The sequence below is a fragment of the Terrapene carolina genome, unplaced genomic scaffold (assembly GCF_002925995.2).
Source record: "Terrapene carolina triunguis isolate 2854851 unplaced genomic scaffold, T_m_triunguis-2.0 Scaffold247, whole genome shotgun sequence".
Lineage (NCBI taxonomy): Eukaryota > Metazoa > Chordata > Testudines > Emydidae > Terrapene > Terrapene triunguis.
The window spans coordinates 17,696,614-17,714,921 of record NW_020664598.1 but is presented as its reverse complement, the minus strand read 5'-3'; the positions used below and the strand labels follow the sequence as shown (position 1 = coordinate 17,714,921).

The window sequence follows — 18,308 nt, the reverse complement described above, 5'->3', positions numbered from 1 at the left end:
ACAGCTCATTTTCGTGCCATAGGCCCTGCGTTGTCAGGCTCCTGAGGTGGGCCCCCCATCCCAGCGCAGATGCGTCTGTAACCAGGGTCAGGGTGGGTTGAGGGGGATGGAACAGGACCCTGGCACCCACCATACGGGGATCCAGCCACCAACGCAGGGAGTCGAGTGTGCGGCTTGGGACTGTGAGCACCATATCTAGATTGTCGCAGCCTGGTCGATATACCGACGCTAGCCACGTCTGGAGAGGCCTGATCTTAGTCTGGCATGTTGCACCACGTAGGTGCAGGATGCCATGTGGCCCAGCAACCTGAGACACTGCCTCGCTGTGGTGGTGGGAAACCTGCAGAGGTTGGTGATTATGTTTGCTAGAGCCAGGCGCCGGGCCTCCGGGAGGAAAGCCCGCGCTTGGTTTGCGTCCAGGACTGCCCCAATGAACTTTATTGTCTGGGTAGGGAAGAGGACAGATTCGCTGACGTTCAGCATGATGCCCAAGCGACTGAACGTGTCCATGACCAGCTGCACTTGAGACCGAACTTGTTGGTGAGATTGGCCCTGTATAAGCCAGTCGTCGAGGCACGGGAAGACGTGCATGTGATGTCAGCGAAGAAAAGCTGCCACGACCGCCATGCACTTGGTGAAGATGCGAGGGTCTGTGCACAAGCCGAATGGGAGGGCTGTGACCTGATAGTGCGTCTTGTTCACCACGAAACGGAGAAAACATCTGTGGGGTGGGGTAATTGAAATGTGAAAGTAAGCTTCTTTCATATCGAGGGCGGCATACCAGTCTCCCGGGTCCAGTGAGGGGATAATTGTGGCCAAGGAGACCACGCGGAACTTCAGGTTGACGATGTACTTGTTGAGCTCCCTGAGGTCCAAGATGGGCCTTAGGCCTCCTTTTGCCTTGGGGACGAGGAAGTAGCGGGAGTAGAACCCCTTGCCCCTGAGCTCTCGAGGCACTTCCTCCACTGCCCCTAGGGCAAGGAGGGTTTGTACCTCCTGGATAAGGAGTTGCTCGTGAGAAGGGTCCCTGAAGAGGGACGGGGAAGGGGGATGGGAGGGCGAGGCGGAATGGAAATGGATAGAATATCCCGCCTCTACCATGCGGAGGACCCAATGGTCCAATGTAATAAGGGACCAGGCATGGTAGAAACGGGATAGACAGTTCAGAAAAGGATAACTGTCCGGGATGTGAGCTATTAGTCCGTCCTCGAGCGTACCTTCAAAATGGATGCTTAGGGCCCGGAGGTGGCTTGGATTGCCCTTGACCCTGCCGGGGGGGACGACGGGGACATAATGGTCTACATCGAGGGTACCTGCTTCTCCAACAGGAGAAGTCCTGCCTGAGTCTAAGTGGGAAGGGGCATTGTTGGGTGGTCTGGTTGTTGGGGTTTAAACAGCTTCCTTTGAGTAGCTAGGGTATGCATGCCCAAAGGATTTAATAGTATTTCTTGTGTCCTTCAGGGTATGCAGGCGGGAATTGGTTTGCTCTGCAAACAGGCCCTGGCCATCAAAGGGGAAATCTTGTATGGTGTGTTGCACCTCAGACGGAAGACCCGATGACTGGAGCCAGGCGTTTCGACGCTTGGCGATGCCAGAGTGCATGCAGCCGCGTCCATGGTATCGGGGGAACCCTGAAGGGAGGTTCGAGCTACCAACTTGCCCTCCTCAACAATGGCCCCCAGTTCTGTACGAGCCTCCGCTGGAAGAAAGTCTTGGAACTTAAGGACCGCAGACCACAAGTTGAAATTGTATCTACTGAGGATCACCAGCTGGTTCGCGATCCATAGCGAAAGGCCACCGGTAGAATAAACTTTTCTTCCGAAAAGGTCCAGCCGCTTGGCGTCCTTTGATTTTGGGGCGGGCCCTTGTTGGCCCTGAATTTCTTTTGCGTTCACCGCGTCTACCACAAGCAAACATGGGGCGGGGTGGGTAAAAAGGTATTTGTATCCCCTGGTGGGGACAAAGTACTTTCTTTCCACCCCTTTGGCTGTGGGGGGGGATGGAGGCTGGAGTTTGCCAGAGAGCTTTGGCATTGGTTTGGATGGTTTTGTTCATGGGGAGGGCCACCCTGGAAGGTCCTTCTGGGCCTAAGATGTCCACCATAGGATCGTCCTCCTCCACAACCTCCTCAACTTGGAGGTTCATATTTAGGGCTACGTGCCTAAGTAGTTCTTGCAGGACTCTAAAGTCCATGGGGGGTGGGCCAGACGTGGACGTGCCAGCCACGGCCTCGTCAGGGGAAGACGAGGACGACGCCACCGGGGGAGTCAGATCGGAAGTGGCCCTTGGTCTGCTGTGGCCAGATCTTCCTGGGCTTCCTTCTACCACAGAGGCTGACTCCACGGGTTGCTCCAAGTCTGGAGGAGGGTGGCTGAGGGTCACCTGAGGAGGCTGGGCGCCTGATCGTGTTGACAGGCGGGCAACGGAAGGGGCACCTTGGGCTTGATGATATGCCCAGGGGGTCCAAAATTGCCACTGGGGTTGCCAGTGGGATGCCGAGGGGTCATGACCAAGGCTTCCCGAGCTCGACTGGGGAATGTCCGAAGCCCCTGAAGCTCTCCCCAATCTACTGGACGGGGATTGGGAGCGTAATGGTCAAGGGGGAGCAGTGCACGAATGGAGCGAGGGGGGCACCGAGTCCCTTGACAGATGAGGGTCGTACGGTGATCGGTGTCGTAATGTTGACCGTGATCACGACCGGTGCCGCTATGGAGACAGGTGCCGCGCCAGGAAGCGGTGCCACAGTGGATACCGGTGCCGCGCCAGTGAGCGATGCCGCGATGGAGAGCAGTTCCGCATCGGGGACCGGTGCCGTGAAGAGGATCAGCGATGAGTCGTGGGTCGGTGCTGTGGCGACAGCCGGCATGGGGATCGGTGCCCCAAACGGTGCCGGTCCGAACGGTGCCGCGAGGTTGCCGAGCGCGATCTGGACCTCAAGCGGGACCATGTTCTGGCAGTGAATGGCGACCTCGAGCGTGAGCAGCTCCGAAGGTCGGGGCTATGGGACCAGCGCCGCGAGTCTAACCGGTGTCATGAGTCAGACCGGAATGTGGAGCAGTGCCGGGACTCCGAACGATGCCGGGACTCAGAGCGGCCTGGAGATGCTGGTCTGGGAGCTGACAGTCCGAACTTCGCCGGTTTACCCATAGACGGTACCGGGACTTGGGCCGGAGACGGTGCTTGAATTGGGGACACCGGTGCCGTCATTTCGATAAGCCCTTTGGCGGCCTCAAAGCTATCTGGAGTGGAAGGCAGTGTAACCTCCTCCACTTGTAAGGTACCTTGTGGCGCGGGACTGGCTTGAGCAAACCGGGGCCTAGCGGCTTTGTCAGGTTTAGAGGCCTGGTCCGAAGTTTGCTCAGTTGGGGCCGCAGCGACCGCTTTGGGCCCAATGGAGAGTCCTCCCAAGGCTTGCTTTTTTCGAGCAACCGGGGACTGGGAGCGGTGCCAGGGTGGACGCCTTTGGGGCCCAGGAGATCGTCGGTCCCAAGGTGGGTGTGGGATCTTCTGCGGTGCCGTGGCCAGTACCGTTGGGGGAGCACTGCGCACCGAGGCGTTTGGTCCCACGTCTTGGGAGGGACGCAATGCGGACTCCACGAGGAGTTGCTTGAGTCGGATTTCCCTCTCTTTTCTTGTTCGGGGCTTGAACGCTTTGCAGATCTTACACTTGTCAGCCTGATGGGCCCCCCCCCCCAGACACCTAAGGCAGGATCACCCGTGGGCATGGGCTTGTTACAAGAACTGCAGGGTTTGAAACCCTGGGCCGAAATGCCCCAGAGCCCCACAGGGCAGTCGTTGAAGGGCAGAACTGCCCCCAACTACACTTAACACTAAGGTAACTCAACAATTAACTAACAAAGGTAACTACTAAGATAAGAGAAAGCTAGGGATTAGTGGAACACTTGATAACAAGAGACCACTGTTCCAACAACCGTCACGGGCGGTAAGAAGGAACCGAAGGGGGATCAGGCCGGCAGGATCTTATATAGAGCGCCATATCGGCGCCACTCCAGGGGGCTCCCCAGCTAGCCCGATGGGTAACTGCTAGGGAAAAAGTTTCCCACATCTGTGCACGCGGCGCGCACACACCTAACTGGAATTGATATGAGCAACACATCTCGAAGAAGAACTGGTATCTTCACTTGTGACCAATTAAAGCCATGATTCAGCAACCTTTCCTGTTTCACGTTAAATCATGTGAGTCATATCACTGAGGTCAAACAGGAATACTCGTGTTTAACTTTAAGCCTGAGTTTATGTGCTTTGCTGAATCAGGGTCTACACCAGGAATCCAGATGCAATAGGAACCACTCTACCATCAGAAATTGTTTTTGCAGAATGTTCAGCAACAGGACACATTAGTTGCTATCCCTTCAAGTTCTCTCCTGATGAGACAACAGCACTACTCATTATTTGTGGCTGCCACAAAAGGAAATAGTGACTAATTGCTAAGAATTTCTTTTCACAAGATATTCATAAACTTGTCTCCTCACTGTACTTACTGCCAACTTATTTAATAGTTTTTAACAGTATTTGTTTTACATACAGTTGAAAATAGAATTAATCATATTTGTCCATTTGGTTATGTCTTCTAGATCAGTGTTTCAACAACCGGTTCATGGACTGGTGCCTGTCCCTGAGATCTCCCTGACACAGTTTAGAAAGGCAGCAAGCCAGTCCCTGTTATCAAAAAGGTTAAGAAACACTGACCTAGATGCCACATACAAACAAGAAAGAGTTGGAATTAAAATGTTAAAGGAAATTTTTAAAAAGATGACAAAAGAAATGACACCCAATAAAATCAGTTCAAATATTTTGCATGTAGACTAAACCATGGGGCAGAGGGATAACTCAGTGGTTTGAGCATTGGCCTGCTAAACCCAGGATTGTGAGTTCAATCCTTGAGGGGGCCATTTAGGGATCTGGGGCAAAAATTGGGGATTGGTCCTGCTTTGAGCAGGGGGTTGGACTAGATGACCTCCTGAGGTCCCTTCCAACCCTGATATTCTATGAAACCACACATTAAGGGGCAACAATCCCTATATTTGCTTTTACTAAGGCTCAAACTGCAGTTCCCCATGGTTTACATGGCTTGAGAGCAATGCCCTTGACTTGTTATTACTATGTAAACATCTGGGTTTTTCTAAATCAGCTGAGAATTGGCGAGTTTGTGAAGCCCAGATGACATATGTTTTTTATAAATACTTTCTACAGTTTACAACTGATAGAACTTTATCTACCCTAGGCTGCATTTTGACCAGTCAATCTAACTTTAATAGGGAAGGAGTCTTACTTGTGTATTCCATTTTTGTTCCCACAGGAACACTTTGGAGGTAGTCACTGAGCTAAAGGAGTTTGGGAAAAATACAACTTTGGCATAACCTAACCCTGGACTTTGAAGTAATGCTTTATTCAGCTATATTTTGACAGGACTTCAATTCATGTGAATGATCAAGAACTCTTGAATAAAGCTTTTTTCCCTCCCCTGTGAGATACGTCTGCCCTGAGCTTCGCCTGTGGTACAAGCTGCCCTCCCACCCCCATTTCCACAATCACAAAATGAGAAAAAAGTAAACAATACGTTCAAACCAAATTTCAGTCTAAAATATACAGTAGCATCATGCTCCGCAGGGCTAAATGGTACTTGCAATGCACAGAGCAGAGTGAGGGGCAGTCCTGCCCTGGCCCAAGGGAGCATTCTATTGTAGAGTGGCAGTCTTCTTGAAATCCCCAAGCCTGCTTTGTGTGCCTTCATGGGGAGGTATTTGTCCCCCACCACCATCTGTCATTCCCACTCGATGAGACAGTGCTAGTGGTGGGAACCATGTGCTCCCAAGGGAGTAGGTAATATAGTCCTTGCACTGAGGGGAGTGCAAAGACAGTACACCAGAACCTGACCATTAGGCAGAGTACACATTGGGGAGGAAATGCTCCTTGTATTCATTCCATTGAATGCCCAGCGAAGGGCCAAGCATCACTGGCCTACAATAGGAGAGATTTACCTGATGTTGTCTCCTTAGAGTAGCTACTACGTATGAAATAGCAGTAACCTAATAGTCTGGCTATTCCTTTTTTAAAAAAACAAAACAAAACATTACTAGGATAAGCCTTCCATTAAACTGTAAAATCTGAGTAGGAGTATGCACGTGTGTGTGTGTGCACGTATTATATATAATTTGCCGTCTTTGGTGGTCCCTGAACATTAAATGTGAAAATGTGCAGGTGTTGCTTCATTTCTGCTAAGGCTATTATTTGTCATAACAAATTAGGCCAAATGGTGAAGGAAACATTCTTTTGTCCTGAAACAATTTCAGTGGTTGTGATGGTTATACACAGTATGTGTGCACAAATATAGCACTTCAATCAGCCAAAAATCCATCCCTGGCCTTCCAAGCCATACAAGCTTCACAAGGCTACGCAGTAGGGTCACCTACTGTCCAAGGGAAAGGGCAGCCTCCTACGTAAAGCCAAAAAACTCCATAGCAGAGTGCTGCAGAGTAGGAATAGGGAAGTTGACAAAAGTGCCTCCCCTCCCAACCCACCATGCCCTAGCCTGGGTCCAGTCCTCGCTTCACTTTTGGCATTGGGCATTATTATACTATTAAATATCCACTGTGCATAGCTCAATAAGTGGGAGAGAAAAGGGGTGGGAGGGTTAAAATAAGAGACAGATCCTTGTAGTCCTTTGAAATTAACTTCTAGTTGAAATGAAGAGCTCTCCAACCCCAGCTTAATGGAAAGAAGCATCTGGAAACCCCCAATCAACAGTAGCATATAGGTGTGTGAGGTTTTCTCTCTGACTTATCCAATTGTAAACTGGCCTTCAACTGAGAAACCTTTGATTTCATTCATACTTTCGTAGTTTTTTTAAGCTGGGAAAGACCATTAGGGTCTAAGAGTCTGACCATCCTGCACATCACAAGCCAGAGAACCTGACTCAGTAGAATTCCTACATCAAGACCATAACGTCTGTGGTTGAGCTAAAGCATATCTTTTAGAAAGATATATCTCCAACACTGTCTTCTCCTAGGCTGAGCTCTGTAAGGGAACTCTAATAAGGAAACTGTGTCTTCGGGCCAACCAGACCCTCCCAATTTTTCCTCCTTATCAGCCAAGGAAGGTGTCCCCTAATGGCATTCCAATGACATAGACTGGATGAAGAGGGTACACAAAAAGAGTACCATCACCATGGTATCATCCCTCCCACCCTGCAGAAGACCCTGTGTAGGATCTCTGGGACTACCTGACCCTGTGGCTCTGGAGTAGAGCAGCTCATCTGGCAAAGCTCTGACTAATCCTTCTCCCCTCTTGAAGAAATACATAGAAGAACCCACTGGAAGTTACTGGCAACATAGGGCTTGATCCTTCACCACTGAAGTCAATGGTGCTTTGCCAGTCTACTAAATAGAAGCAGAATCACAGCTAAAGACTGCAATAGTTTACACTGCCACCCATTCTGCAATTCAGAAATACACCTGGGTACCCCTCATGGAAGAGGAGGTTCAAGGGTGACTGTTAGGTGGGGGATTATGCCATCCAGGTACTGGTGAACAGCAGTTCAAGAACAAAGGGCCTCCAGGAGATTTTTGGGGGGAGGGTGGGAAGAATCCACAAGCATGAGGAGGTGTAACTGCTAGAATCTTCTATGGGGGAAATGGCCACCCACCCCATCCCTAATGAGAGAACTCACTGGAAAATTCATGAGTAGGAACTCTCTGGTGTGGGTACTCCCCCCCAAGGAGAACTGAGCTCCAAGATAATTCCACGCTGAAGCAGAGACTCTGACCTCAACTCATCCCTTTGTGTCTAAGTATTGCAGCATATATAGTTCACAGCATCACACACTGCTCAGAAACCATTGCCAAACCCATGCACAGAAGGAAAAGGAAAAGCAGCATTTAATTTTGAAATTCCTTGATTTGTTAGTGTAATAAAATCTGTTCAAGAACAACATTAGAGAGGGTGTATCCCTTTGATTTGGGGACAGTTTCCAAAGGATCTCTTATCATGTAAGTGAGCCTGGTAAGTTACAGCTCACCATGTTACTGTGTGGTGTGGATGGACCTTTGTCCTTATGGCCCTGTCCAGTGGAATTGGAAAGAGCACAATCTTGCCCTCAGGAAAAGGTATTCTTTCCCATGCAGAATGATGAAAGCACATGAATCCTACTGTTCATCTCCTTACTTCATGGGGAAAAACAGAAAAATCTGCATAACCCTCTACTTGCACATAACTTTTGACCCCAGTGTTCAGCCTTGATCTCTATGAAACATTGCAAAGTTAAATAGAATTCAGCAGATTAGCTTCTTTTTTTTTTTTGACACAGATCTAATAGAGACTTGAGAGTGACTTAAAAATGGAATTTGTATGAGAAAGCTAGTTATGTCATATATAAGCACCAATACCATTTGGCACTTATATAGTGCTTTTCATACATTTAGACACACACACAAATACCTACTCAGCCTTTTCTTTTTTTAAAACTCTCATGATTTAAAGATATTGTAAACCATAATTGGAGAGTTTGTGTTTTTATGGACCTTGTTATTTTCCCTGGACAGCTTGTGTTTAGTTTAATCTGTTTTATTATTTTCAACAGACTGACAAAAATACAACACTGTATGAAGTGGCAATGCATAGCATAATGATGATAATTTGTTACAGCAAATAATTCTTAATGAAAATTCTCAGTTATAGGATCCCAAAGCTCATTACAAATCTTGGAGAGATGGAGATTTAGATGCAGGCTTTTATATATTTGTACAATTTAATGTAATAGGGGATGCCAACTGAGCAATTAAGCTTTTTCTGGTTTTCCATTTTCTTTACATCTTCACATAAATCATGAAGTTATATCTGAAAATGGCCAACTAGGTATACCAGTGCAAGATTTCACTATACTATAAAGTGGATCCTGCTTACAATGAACTCTAAGAATGCATCTACCATATGCTAAAAAAAATGTGCACCTGTATTCCAACAGTGGTCCAGCTGCACAAGTGCTAACAACTGTTAAAGTGTTAAATAGACAGGGTTAAAATATTGTCCTCCAGCATGCCATGAAAACCCATAGTAACCAAAAAATGCCCAAGCCCTACTAGCATTTACACCAGAGGTGAGCAAACTACGGCCCGCGGGCCACATCCAGCCCGTGGGACAGTCCTGCCCCGCCCCTGAGCTCCTGGCCCAGGAGGCTCACCCCCGGCCCCTCCCCTGTTGTCCCTCCTCCCCCGCAGCCTCAGCTCGCCCTGCCGCCGGCGCAATGCTCTGAGTGGCGGGGCTGTGAGCTCCTGGGGCAGCACAGCTGCAGAGCCCGGCCTGACCCGGTGCGCTGTGTTGCATGGCGGCTGTGGCGTGGCCCGCCTCCAGCCGGGTGGCGCGGCTGTAGCGCCAGCAGCCACTGGTGCTCCAGGCAGCGCAGTAAGGGGGCAGAGGGGGTTGGATAGAGGGCAGGGGAGTTCAGGGTGGTGGTCAGGGGGCAGGGCAGTCGGGGGGGAATAGGGGGTTGAATGGGGGCAGGGTCCCAGTGGGGCAGTCAGGAAGGAGGGGGGGTTGGATGGGGCAGCAGAGGGTAGTCAGGGGCAGGGGTTCCAGGGGCAGTTAGGGGACAGGGAGAAGAGGTGGTTGAATGGGGTAGGGGTCTCGGGGGGGGCATCAGGAATGAGAGGAGGGGTTGGATGGGGTGGCTGGGGTCCAGGGGCAGTCAGGGGACAGGGAGTAGGGGTGTGTGGATTGGGCAGGGGTCCCAGAGGGGCCGTCAGGGAACAGGGGGGGTTGGATGGGGCAGGAGTCCCGGGGGGGGGACGGACAGATAGGAGGTGGGGGCCAAGCCACGATTCCCTCCCCTAACCGGCCCTCCACACAATTTCGAAACCCAATGCGGCCCTCAGGCCAAAAAGTTTGCCCGCCCCTGATTTACACTGTGGCTAGCACTGATGCAGTTGCACTATTGTTGGAAGATAGGTATCATTTTTCGAGTGTAGAACACTCTGTATTAGTAATTCTTTAGTGCTACTCTACTTTGAGTGTAGTGGAGTGTAAGCCCCAAAGGGCTTCTTCACCACCACATTTTCAGTCTTTTATAACTGGAGGAAGCCACACTAATCCTCTTGGAATGTAACAGCTACCATGTACCAGACAAGTACTGAAGTTTGTACTCCAACGAAAACAACACTTTCCCCTTCATCTCTACTCTGTTTTAGGGAAGAAGAACAGAAGTTTCTACTAAGCTATGGAGGTATGGTTCATCAAGAGTGACAAATATGAATGTGCAATGTTTATAGGTCTTCACAGGCAAAAACAGCAGAAAATTTGGACTGTTTTTGATATTCACCAAACTAATGCAACCAACATTCACATGGTTTCAAGTTTTGACTCCACATAATGGCCTAGCAATTAAAAAAAATTGATCCACTGTGGCAATGTACAAATTGACAATACAGTGGAACACTTTATAGTGGTGTTGAACAATGAAGAAGAGGGCAACACACATCAGAGGCTACCTCTAAAATTATTCTCAAATAAGGTCAAAACCACAACAAATGGCAGTGGACATTCATGTATAGCAAAGCTGTTAACCAAAAGGCTCTCTATCTTTCAGGACATATCACTGCACTGGTAGAGAGACTTCCAAAAGTAGATGCTTTCCAGCCCCATCAGGCTACTTGTCTACTCACTTGAAAGAGGACCAGAATCAAAACATATTCAAAGGACTTAGTCATCAGCAACAGCAGACAGCACTAGTGAAGATTACACTAGAGTTATTCTGCATGATCAAGGATAGATTTCAAACCAGAGAGATGTTAGAATTTTTAATTGAATTTGGAATAACTTATTACATAATCTTTCAGCTCTGACTTCCAGTCTCAGCCTGGTGGTGAGAGTGTAACAAGTGAGAGCCAGACAAACTAAAAGGGGGAAAAGAAGCCCTGGCATAACAGTCCAAAACACAGGAGGCCGAATGCAAAGAAATGCCATTAGACAATCACAGCACCAATCATAATTCATTTTAATGTACTCAAAAAGCATTGACAGGGGTCCTCCAGCTGGGAGAAAAGGTTGGTCCAAAGCTCAGCTTTTTAAGGAAAGGAAGGAAGAGGGAAATAATCGATGAAATTGGTATGAAAGGAATGGAATGACAAGGAGGTCAGAGAAAACACCTGAAAAATAAAGCTAACCAGAAAACACACCAATGAAGACAGCACCAAATATCTGCTACTAAATATTAAACATTCCACTCTGGTTCATTTTCCTCTCAGAACACAAGAACTAGGGGTCACCAACTAAGTTCCCTGTAAGCTGTGCGGCCATGCAGCAGCCTATTTAGCGCTGCGCAGGCACTCAGCGAACCTGCCTGGCTGGGACCTGCCACGGCCGAGGGAGGGGCACCTATCCCGCAGCCCCCACCCCAGAGCTGCCGCAGTGGGAGAGGCGCCTCTCCCCCCCAGCACAGGTGCTGCTGCAGGAAGAGAGAGCTGGAGCCCCGGAGTACTCTGTGCACCCCAAACACCTCATCCCCAGCCCCACCCCAGATCCCACATCCCCAGCCAGGGCCCTCACCCTCCCCCCCCACACACACATCCCAACCCTCTGCCCCAGCCCTGAGCCCCTCATCCCCGGTCCCACTCCAACCCTCTGCCCCAGCCCAGAGCCCCTTCCCACACTCTGAACCCCTCAGCCCCACCCCCACCATATGAATTTTGTTATGTACACCAATATGAAAGTGATGTGTCACACATCACCTCCATATTGGTGCACATAAAATTCATTCTGCACATGTGTAGGAAAAATTAGAGGAAACACTGGTCACCAAATGAAATTAATAGGCAGTAGGTTTAAAACAAACAAAAGGAAGTATTTCTTCACACAACGCACAGTCAACCCGTGGAACTCTTTGCCAGAGAATGTTGTGAAGGCCAAGACTATAAAAAAAGAACTAGATAAGCTCATGGAGGATAGGTCTGTCAGTGGCTCTTAGCCAGGATGGGCAGGGATGGCGTCCCTAGCCTCTGTTTGCCAGAAGCTGGGAATGGACAACAGGGGATGGACCACTTGATGATTACTTGTTCTGTTCATTCCCTCTGGGGCTCCTGGCATTGGCCACTGTTGGAAGACAGGATACTGGGCTAGATGGACCTTTGGTCTGACTCAGTATAGCCGTTGGTGAACAACAGTTTAAAATGTGCATCAGTTTCAGGTCATGTATAATAAGTTTCAGTACAGAGACTGATTTTTATAGTCAAATTTAAAACAACCGAAATAGGATGTGTAAAGAGAACACGGACATAATCCTAAGTGTAGTAGCGCTGCTACGAAATGGTAGTACAGCAAGTCATAATATCTGGGAGCCTGAGTATTTAGCCTTATAAATTACAGCTCACTGTGTTACTGTGTGGTGTCAAACCGTAATACAATAATACATTGTTACAAAAGTAAAACAAATCAAACCAAATCTGGGGACTCCATTTTTATTTTATTTTTAACTCCCTAACCTTAAAGTCCACCCCACTGCCATTGTCCCCACCCATCCACCTGGAAATCAAAAGGGTTTACCTGTAGATAACTGGACAGTCTGGGGGGCTGGTAATGGATTACTTAACATCTTACCTCTTGGCTGTTGTTTAAATTTAACCCAGAGGTTCACAGTCACTAAAGGTCTGATCCAAAGGAAATTGTAGTCAATGGGAGTCTTTTCATTGACTTCAGTGGGCCTTGGATCATGCCCTCCTAGCTGCTGCTGACAGCAATACAGTGTTCTTTGTGAAAAGAGAGGATGTTCTCAGTCTAACTCCCAAGTGTCCATGTCCTAAAAGCCAACACTATTAGCCTTTTTGTTGGTGCACCTCAGCAGAAAGACCAGTGAATGAATGAGCCAAGATTTAACTGCTCTTCCACCTAAGGAAGTGATCACACTAAGTCAGGATAAAGACATGTTGGTGTGAAGGAAGCATGCACTACTGCCTTCTTCTACACCAGTTCTGTGGGAAGAGAACTTCAATCTCCTCATCCATGGACCCAGAAAGTCCCATGACTTCCTTGTCCATCTCCTCCTGGCATTAGCCAAGATGGCCAGAAGGAGGAAGCAGGACAGGGGGTTGTCTGCAGTTGCAGGGCCTTTTTCTGTTTCCTTCACGCATCTGAGAAGAGTTCCACTAACTCCTCCTAAGAGAAATGGGTGTTTTGAAGTTTCTGTGCTGTGTGTCCCTCTCTGGATCCTTTTTTTTTTTTTTTGGACCCTGTGAACTGCACTTCCAATCCCTTTTTCCCCCCCCATCTTTTGTCCCAAATAATCTGTTGACTTCTGTGTCCCTCTCCATCTTGTGAGAGGGTGAGCCTTTCGTTAGTTTGATGGGATCTCAAATGGGCTTTGGGGCATGCCTTTCATTTTCCTTACAGGCTGTGTTCACTAAACCAAAGTTAAAACAGGATGACATCTGTTTAATGTCCTTTGAAACTTGTTTTTTTGTTATTTCTTGAATTTAGAAGAGACTTCTTTCCAAGCCTGTTAGTGCTGCTACTTAAAGAGCAGTTCTACTCTGACGACTATATCAAAGTGCTACTTAATTACTCCACAGATTTGCTGTCTCAGTCATATCCCATCTGAGTGACAAAAGCAAGTTCTACTGTTTTTTGGTTACTAGCTTTGCAGAACAAACAGTTAAGAGAGAGTGAGCTGAGGATTTTATTTTGTCTTTTGCATCAACAATATTGTTTACTAAGTTCCAAATCAGCAACATTGTGCAAATCCATGAGAAGCGAGGGTGTGTAGCCTAAGTGCCACTGAGGACATAACTGGTCTACAGAACCTCTGTTACCAGTGACAATGCACAAGATATATTTAAGCTGGGTGCTTTCTGAGGCTACGTCTTCACTACGGGGGGGGGGTCGATTTAAGATACGCAAATTCAGCTACGCGAATAGCGTAGCTGAATTCGACGTATCGCAGCCGACTTACCCCGCTGTGAGGACGGCGGCAAAATCGACCTCCGCGGCTTCCCGTCGACGGCTCTTACTCCCACCTTCGCTGGTGGAGTAAGAGCATCGATTCGGGGATCAATTGTCGCATCCTGACGGGACGCGATAAATCGATCCCCGAGAGGTCGATTTCTACCCACCGATTCAGGCGAGTAGTGTAGACCTAGCCTAAGAGACCAGGAGGAATCAAAGGACTGGCTGTTAGGAAATTATACACACCCACACACACTTATTTGAACACATTTTACTTGTTTGTTTGTAAGGCAAGAAAGGCAGGGAGAGAATGAACTGTAGAAGATCAAATAAAAAAAAAGTTTAGTGTTTTTTTAAAGTTAAGAACTTACATTCAGGAGGGGGGCAGGAGGACGCACCTTGGTTGTTGTTTTTTTCTTGGAGGGGGGGGAGGTTGGCTTGCTGATATCCAGACGCACAAAAAATGCACCCAGAGTGTGATTATTTTATATTTAGCTCAAGGTTCTAGTAACATAGGCCATTCAACTCTCCTCTTACTGTTCATATTGAGAGCATACACAGAATAAATTATATCTATATGTATTTATTAACCTATAACTAAAGATTTTTATTTTAAATTTTTATTTTAGTCTTTTTGCTATAATATGAATTAAGTCAAATAACTTTTTGAAGTTTTTAACTGCTTGGTTTTAACACTTGAGTCCAATGTATTAAGGACTGTCCTTTTAAAATTCTTCTAATGGATGGGTGGGGGGAAGGTTGTTTTTCAAGCAAAATCATTTTCAGAACATGATAGTCGCTGTCATAGACTTTGTTTCAGTGTCAATTCAAAGTCTACAGGGCATCCCGAATTGTTCCTCTTGATTTCATAGTTACAATAATGGCATGGCCATTAAAGAATGAATAAGAGATAGAATAAAATGAGAGTTGCAGATATAATCCCAAAAGATTTCTTTTGAATCTTGCTATAGTATGATCCAAAATCCATAGGGTCTCTGAATTATGTGCATAGAACAAATTCCATGGTTGGAATTATAACTTTATTCCAGAGGAGGATAATGAATGGTGCCTCACACAGGATCTTGCTACTGTTAAAACCCCTTGATCTTCACTTAGACAACACAGTGTGGCTGAATGGGTAGCTCAGCCATTACATTCCATCTTCAATCTAATCTGCAAATACACACAATGCACCATTTTCTTAAGCATCCTAAGTGGATGCTCTCATCTCTGGACAGTATTAGGATGCTATTTTTATTTCAATTTTGCTAAAAAGTCCATTTCTATTAAGCTTTTTATTGCCAATAGGGTAAATCCATCCCTTCCTCCAGAGGGAAAGTGTGCCTCTACACAGTGGAGCCAATGATGTTCTGCTGAGCAAGGGGGAGACTGGATGTTTATGCAGGGAGCATGCATCCCGCACATGGAGTGGAGTGCCACTTGGAGAGAGCCCTTATGCACAATTCTCAGGAAGTGGGGCCAGAGGACTCACTTCTGCTCAGATCCCATCATCCTCCGCCTCCCCTACTGCTGGCAATGATGAGGAGAAAAAAAAAAACCCCACAAAGGTCCCACAGAGACTTCTTTGAGCTGAATTAGTCTTCACTCTGCAGCCAGGTATTAAAGAAGTAAAATGATTCCTTCCCTATCCAACACCCAGCCCAGGTACTGATGAAATTAAAACTGTACAGTAAACACTTTGAAATGAATATACTTCAGGATCAAATCCTGCAAACAAAACTAGTCCAACCAACTGTCAAAAGAACTACCTGCATAGGTAAATCAAGCATGATTTCATCCTAAATATGTTTTAAATTAAACAGTATAGGCAAATGCCAGTTCAGATTCAAAGACAAAAAATGCATACTGAAACATTTATTTTCAGGTACTCTGTTAAAGTTCAAAAGCACTTCACTAATTATCTCCTATAATTTAGGCCCCATGCTGCTATCAGATCCATGCATGCTGATCCTGGCACCAATGAAGTCAATGGGGCTCCATGTAGAAGTGGTTTTGTCTATGCAAAGCTAGTGCGCCTCTTTAAGGCAGGGTTCTTGTCTTCAGACCTGCCTGTAAAATACCAAGAACACTTCTTATTTTTATTTGTAAAAAGCTGGAAATTTTGTTTTCATTAATTTATATTAAGGTACCATTTTCAACTACTTTATGCAGATTTTTTTATAAATGATTATTAGCTGATTTAATTAATGGTTATTTGTTAGAGTCCAACAGGTCAATAAATTGATTATAAGCATGTATAGAATACCTTCCACTGATGTGCTTATAGCCATCTATAGCACATACTGCTTGTCTGTAACATGCTTATAAATCTATTATTTATAAACATAACCTTAAAGTGTAACCATAAAAGTCTTCTCATAGCAATACTGACTTCATGACCCCAAATTTTAAAATGCATTTTATTACAATATATCAAATATTTTATATTATCAAGAGTTTTATCAAAACAGTAAAAAAAAAGGAATAAGATAACCAGGACATTGATTAATTACAAGCACTGATACTAACTCCATCTGCTGCCCTTTTTTAAAAAGTGGGGCAGCTTTCCCTTCCAGATTAGTGGGGCACAACTGTCAATTACTTTGCTGCTGCCCAACTTGTCTTTTGTTTTGTAACAGAAAATGTTCCCTGCCTATTCTGCATGTGATGCATAAGGGCCATCTACTGCAGAATAGCTGTCGGAGTCTGAATTCAGTGACTGACATGAGAGTTGCAGCTGTCAGACAGTAAGAAATGTAGTATTTAAGGCAGACCCTTTAAGTAGGGTTCTTTTAAAGAGTGTTGCTAATATATTCCTCTCAGAAGTGTAACTGAAAGTGATCAGTAGACAAATGTTACATTCCTTTCCTTACTGCAGAAAAGGAGATTTCAAAAAAGCACTGGAGTTTGTTTGATTTCTTGAAAGGGGGGGGTTGAGCAGGAATTAGAACATTTAAATGATCATTTCAGAGACAAAGCACTTTCTAAGCTGTTTTTATTCTATTCTTGTATGGACACAAAGCCAACAAACAAGGAATAACGGTGGGGGTATGCAGATGCTGCGGAACCAGCCAGCCACATAGCTGGTGCACCTGCCAAGACACCCTGAAGTTCCTGCAAAAGCTGTTTCCCCACAGCTGCCTGTCTTTCGGAGAGAACGAGTCCCCTCAGCACAAACAGATTCTGATGCCAACCCAGCGTTTTCCCCTCCGCGCGCCCCAGGCGGACTGGAGACACCACAGCCCCGGGCACAAGGGCTGCACAAGCCTCGCCCCGGTGCTCAGGGGAAGGCAGCCCGCTAGGCTCCGACTCGTGCTCGCCTCCTCTCTGCGCACCCCACCGGGGTCTGGACTGCTCACGCGTTCCCTTCAGAAACGCTGACTCACGCAGCTCGCCTCCCAGCCCCAAACATGCCCGGGCCAGGGCGGGCAGCTCTAGTGCCCCAGAACCCCGCCTCGCCCTCTGCCCCACGGGGCACGGGCCGGCGGGCTTCGACCGCCTCGGGCCAGCGCCGCCGGGAGCACTGCAGCCAGGAGGGGCACGCACAGTCCGCGGCTCTCTCGCTAGGGGCAAGCCCCGCGCAGCACCGAAAAGCCCTTTGCTTCCTCCTCCACCACCACCCAGTGCTGACCCACAGGCGCCCCCGCGCTGCCCCAGCCGCCAAGTAACCCTCCTTCCCCCATAGAGCCCCACAGGGAAACCCGCCAGCTGGGCGCAGCCACCAGCCCTCCCTCCCCTCGGGGCGCCCTGGCGGCTGCACCCCGCGAGTCACCGCGGCAGCTGCGTAGGAAGGGGGCGTTCACAGGTGCTGCTGCCGGGGGATGCGCGGCTAACCCGCCTGCTCCCATCCCGCTGGCGCCCCAGCCGCGCTCCGTGTCCCGCCCGCAGGGTTAACCCCGGGTGCTCTGCGCGCCCCGGGAGCCAGCAGGAGGCGCCAGGCTGCAGCCGGGAGGTTGCGGTGGGCGCCCGGCCGGGGCCGGGGCACTTACTTGAAGGTGAGGACGCAGAGGGGGCGGTAGGACTTGTGGCTGGTGTTCTCGGCCATGCCCTTGCCCCAGAAGTCGTTGGCGAAGACGCCCGCCCAGGGGGCCGCCGCCCGCACGTCCGGGTTGTTCACGATCGCCCACACGTCGTCGTGCACGAACTCGCCCCGCAGAGAGTTGCCGTAGCACAGGGCGCACAGCCCGGCCAGCAGCAGCGCCGCGGCCGCCGCCACGCAGCTGCCGGAGCCGGGCCGGGCTGGAGCAGCAGCAGCAGCCCAGGCTGCGGGGAGAGGAGGAGGCGGCGGGGACGGCGGCAGCAGCGCTCGGTCCCGGCTCCTGCCGCTGGCGGAGGCTGTCACCATCCTGCCGGGCTGGCTC

General features: G+C 48.4%; 1 protein-coding gene across 2 annotated transcripts in view; it reads right to left on the bottom strand.

Annotated features, from left to right (window-relative positions):
• Nucleotides 1-18,003, bottom strand: part of TMTC1 (transmembrane O-mannosyltransferase targeting cadherins 1) — a 191,527-nt gene extending 173,524 nt beyond the window's left edge. For both annotated transcript variants that reach the window (XM_024202588.2, XM_024202589.2), the window contains exon 1: nucleotides 17,937-18,003. In XM_024202588.2, the coding sequence (XP_024058356.2) occupies nucleotides 17,937-17,992 (56 nt within the window). In that variant the 5' untranslated portion in view covers nucleotides 17,993-18,003. The remainder of the gene's footprint in view (nucleotides 1-17,936) is intronic.
• Between the last annotated feature and the right edge of the window lie 305 nt (nucleotides 18,004-18,308).